This window comes from Zingiber officinale, chromosome 10B, assembly GCF_018446385.1.
Source record: "Zingiber officinale cultivar Zhangliang chromosome 10B, Zo_v1.1, whole genome shotgun sequence".
Taxonomy (NCBI): domain Eukaryota; kingdom Viridiplantae; phylum Streptophyta; class Magnoliopsida; order Zingiberales; family Zingiberaceae; genus Zingiber; species Zingiber officinale.
Window position 1 is genome coordinate 55623239 of NC_056005.1, and position 4338 is coordinate 55627576.

General features: G+C 33.7%; 1 protein-coding gene across 3 annotated transcripts; it reads right to left on the bottom strand.

Annotated features, from left to right (window-relative positions):
• Positions 1 to 522: 522 nt before the first annotated feature.
• On the bottom strand, positions 523 to 3490 carry LOC122030494 (AAA-ATPase At3g28600-like). Of its 3 annotated transcripts, XR_006125442.1 has the most exons (4): positions 2847 to 3490; positions 2411 to 2503; positions 1377 to 1512; positions 523 to 722 (listed from the first exon to the last, which is right to left on the bottom strand). XR_006125442.1 is itself a non-coding variant. In XM_042589715.1 (2 exons), the coding sequence occupies exons 1-2, from the start codon at positions 3036 to 3038 to the stop codon at positions 2450 to 2452; spliced, it is 246 nt and encodes an 81-aa protein (XP_042445649.1). In that variant the 5' UTR covers positions 3039 to 3487; the 3' UTR covers positions 2410 to 2449. The 3 variants fall into 3 exon arrangements, 1 of the variants encoding a protein (XP_042445649.1); XR_006125441.1 differs by lacking the exon at positions 1377 to 1512 and having other exon boundaries at positions 2847 to 3488; XM_042589715.1 differs by lacking the exons at positions 523 to 722; positions 1377 to 1512 and having other exon boundaries at positions 2410 to 2503; positions 2847 to 3487.
• Between the last annotated feature and the right edge of the window lie 848 nt (positions 3491 to 4338).

The window sequence follows — 4338 nt, forward strand, 5'->3', positions numbered from 1 at the left end:
CATCACAGATTTGCAACGAATGCAGATTTTCGTCCCAAATTTGGGACGAATCCAGATTCATCCCAAATTTGTGACAAATCCAGATTCGTCCCAAATTTACAACGAATCCAGATTCGTTGCAAAAAATTGTTGCCAATATCGTTGCAAATTATGAACAACACCACCAAAAATATTAATTTTTTATCATATATTTGCGACAAAAATATATTTTCGTCCCAAATCTGTAACGAATTTGAATTCGTCGCAAATTAGGGACGAATCCAAATTTGTCGCAAATTTACAACGAATCCAAATTTTTCACAAATCTGTAACGAATCCAGATTTATCGTAATTATGATAAGTTTGCAATGAAAATAATTTCGTTGCAAATTTTGTCGCAAAACTCGAAATTTTTTCCAAACATCTCCCCTGTTTTTACTTTTATCATATTTACATACATACAACATCATAATCACATCATCTATAACACATCAACACATACACATCAACACATCCTACAATTAACATATCCAACACATCCTATTAACAATCAAAGAAGTAAATTAAAATTAAACATTTCATATTCATACATAATAAAACAACATCGAAATAACAAATTATAATATCCAAACATATCAAAGTTCAACCGTCATAATATAAACAACAAACCTAACAAGTCATCTAAACGACAAAAAAAAAATACAAATCATAATGCCTCAAGACCTTTTTCCTTTCTTCTTATCCTGCATCAAATTACAAACAAACAATAAGTAACATTTATAACAACAAAAATGTATATAACAATAAATGATATGTGTGCATAACTTAAATCATTATCATAATATATCAAGGTCTTAGATGGCAAAGGATATGATTCAACCTAAATTGCATGAATCATATATATACATGAAACTTATAACTAAGCGTAACAAAAAAAATGTATGGGTCTAATCAAAAATTCATGTATCAAATGTTACATGACATAATAAAAGTATTAAAACCTATATAGCTAACTTTGCATGGATTAGTAATAGGCAAGTCAAAAATATGCAAAACATAGTATAACATGCAAAGTATCCAAGAAAAATAAAAATATACAAGCAATTATAACATGACATTGAAAAAAAAAATCCTAATATAAAACTTAATAGGTAAAGACTTACTTATTCCACCAGAGGGTTGTTAAAATAAAATTAATAGTACAGATGATTTATTAATTCTCAAGACATATATAGAATATAGACCATATTACTTGAATTTATTGTCACAAACAAGATATTTTCTATCCCTTTAGAATAACCGATGCAATAGCATATCTCAATGCCCCACCCATAATTACATAGAAAATTTAAATCCGTTTAAATGCAACAAATCATGAATTTTAGCTCTATGCTAACCTGCCCATAATGTATCAATTCTCCTTCTATGAATATCCCATTTTAGGTACATTTCATCGTATGCATATAATCAGTGGGAACCCATCGAAATCCAAGATGATTCCAGTACAAGTCTAGGGTTTCCGTAAGTTCCTAGCTACAAACACAAAGTATTTGCACATTAGCAATTTCAAAACAAAAAAAAAAAAAGAATTACAGTCACAGAAACATATCATGTAACCCAGAGTCCAATTCCTTAGTACCAACGGAATTTTTTGTTTGGAGTAATAAAAAATTGGGAACTAGAATTCTAATATCTAATCCACTCACTCTTTTGCATCATTGTTTTTTACCCATATTTAATAAAGAAGCCTGTGTACTCATAGTATAGGAAAAAGTTAGTAAAGTACATTAAGAAATGAAATACCATTTCCCATCGGTTCAAACATAAGATCTGAGAAGTTAATTCTTGAAAATTATAACTATTATAGACTCAGAATTCTTTTCTCTCGAGAATTGATCACCAACAAGTTGTGAATAAGATTCTCAAGTTCCAATTCTTCTAAGACATAGAATTATAATATCCAAGAGTTTGGTTATTCCAAACAAAGCAATCCATAATAGTTGTGGAATGTGGAGACAGAATTCCAAGTTCATAATTTTGTTCTAAACAGGCTGAGTGATTGTCCAATTTTAAATCACAAGTACAATCATGAAAGGAAGAGTTTGTTGAAGGTAAAAAATAACACAAATAAATTACTTCTAACTCATCAGTGATAAAATTAGCATAGCTAAATCTTAAAAAGGTTTAGTGTTGCAGAATTGAGATTTGCCTTAATGTGCATAAAAATTCATGACAAACTCAAAATAGCCTTAATGATCATAATGTTAAATTTAAGCTATCAACATGAAACAACAAATGAACTCTCTATGTCATGTGTACTTACCTAAAAATATGATAAGAAAAAAAAATCTAGCTGAAAAAACATCATTTATAAGCTAAAATTCAAAAATATAATTCAAGTGGAAAGGTAAAAAAATATACATATACATACCTGTAAACACTTGTTTCAGTTACTGCACATCTTATAGTGCTAAAGAGCCCTAAAACCATAGACATTGGACGAAGCTGACTCTGAAATCTGAATCTGAAAATGTTAAGAACGGGAATAAGATCTTTTTGGACATGTAATGAAAAATACTAAGTTGAGCACATATTAAATTCAAGAGTAAGAATAAATTTTGGCAGAAGCACTGCTCCAATACCACATCATTTGCCACTAAAGTCAGATACTTTATCAGACCAATTGATAAAAAGGCAATTTTTCCTTTGTAGGATCATTTGAAGGACTCATTAGCGAAAAGCTAAAGCTAATTAAGTGGCGAATACTCATATTAATTCATAGCAATAACAATAGCTAGATTCAAATGAGTTCATCCTTCAGTTGCTTGCTGTTCATCAAGGTCTAAAGAGCAAGGATCAAGTCTTACAAGCATCCGGTGGCCTTGTCGTGGGCACATATGTTCTTGGGCATCAGCTACTCTAGTCGACAAAATCTTCACCGCCACCAGAAGCTCTCTCACCTTCTCGAACAGGGGATGTGCCTCCACTTCCAGGTAGTTCTTGGCTAAGATCTTGAAGGCCTCGACCTCGCAATGCCCCAGCTCGACGTGCATGACCATCCTCCCCTTCCTTATCAGCCCCGGGCCCAGCTTCTCCACGTGGTTGGTGATGAAGACGATGCGTTGATCACCGCCGAACGTCGATCAGAGGCCGTCGATGAAGTTGAGCAGCCTAGAGAGGGTCACCTTGCTCTCGCCTTTCTCCTTCGACTCTTTCGCCTTCTTCTCCTTTGACTCCTTGACCTTCTTCTACTTCCTGGCTTCGCCGCGGGTGCCGGAGAGCTGGAGGCAGCAATCGATGTCCTACGATGATGGACTGGCCGGCGGTGTTGACGATGAGGCGGCGGAGATCGGACGCCAGTGAGGGAAGGGGAAGCAACACCTAGACGCCGGCGTGCTTCTGTGTGTTGGAGACGGCGAGATCGACGAAGGCGCCGAAAGAGAGAAAGTACCGGAATGAGCTAGGGTTTTTTGGGGGGTCGAGTGATATAATGCGATTTGGCGAAGAAAATACAATTCGTACCCAATTCGTCCCAAATCTGAGAAGAATTTTTAAATTCGTCTCATATTTCTGATTTTTTAAAAAATAAAAATAGATACTTCTAAATATGAAAGATGGACCTAGAGTCCTCGGAATGACACGAAATAAATTTCTATGTGTTCACATCGATCTCCTGATCACATTGATGGCTTCAAACATTTTTTTCTCCAAATATATTGAGGTCCATAAATTTAAAATCCTTTCATCTTGAAAAATTTATGGACCTCAATACATTTGGCGAAAAAAATGTTTGAAGCCATCAATGTGATCAGGAGATTAATACGAGTGCATACAAACTTGTTTCGTATTATTCCGAAATCTCTAGGTTCATCTTCCATATTTTAGACGTAATTATTTGATTTTTAAAAAAAATCAGGAATATGAGACGAATTTAAAAATTCGTCCCATATCTGGGACAAATTTTCAAATTCGTCCCAGATTCCTAATTTTTTTAAAAAATAAGAATAAATACGTCTAAAATGCGAAAGATGGACTTAGAGAACTCGGACTGACATAAAACAAGTTTCTATGCATTCGTATCGATCTCCCAATCACATTTATGACTTCAAATATCAAATATATTTTTTTCTTAATTAATTTAATTAGATCAACTTAATCAATCTTAAGTCTTAGTAAAAATAGTTATAGTTTGAAAAAGATTAAAGTCATTTCATCTTCAAAAATTTACGGACGTCAATATATTTGGCGAAAAAAATATTTGAAGTCATCAATGTGATCAGGAGATCGATACGAACGCATAGAAACTTGTTTCGTGTCATTCCGAGATCTCTAGTTCCATCTTCCGCATTTTAGACGCAT

Bases quoted from the DNA above. Each gene is read 5' to 3' on its own strand.
- LOC122030494 (XM_042589715.1), bottom strand. From the start codon at position 3,038: ATGGTCATGCACGTCGAGCTGGGGCATTGCGAGGTCGAGGCCTTCAAG. The intron at 2,504-2,846 runs GTAAGACTTGAT...TAACATTTTCAG, and splicing joins GACAAGGCCACCGGATGCTT to ATTCAGATTTCAGAGTCAGC.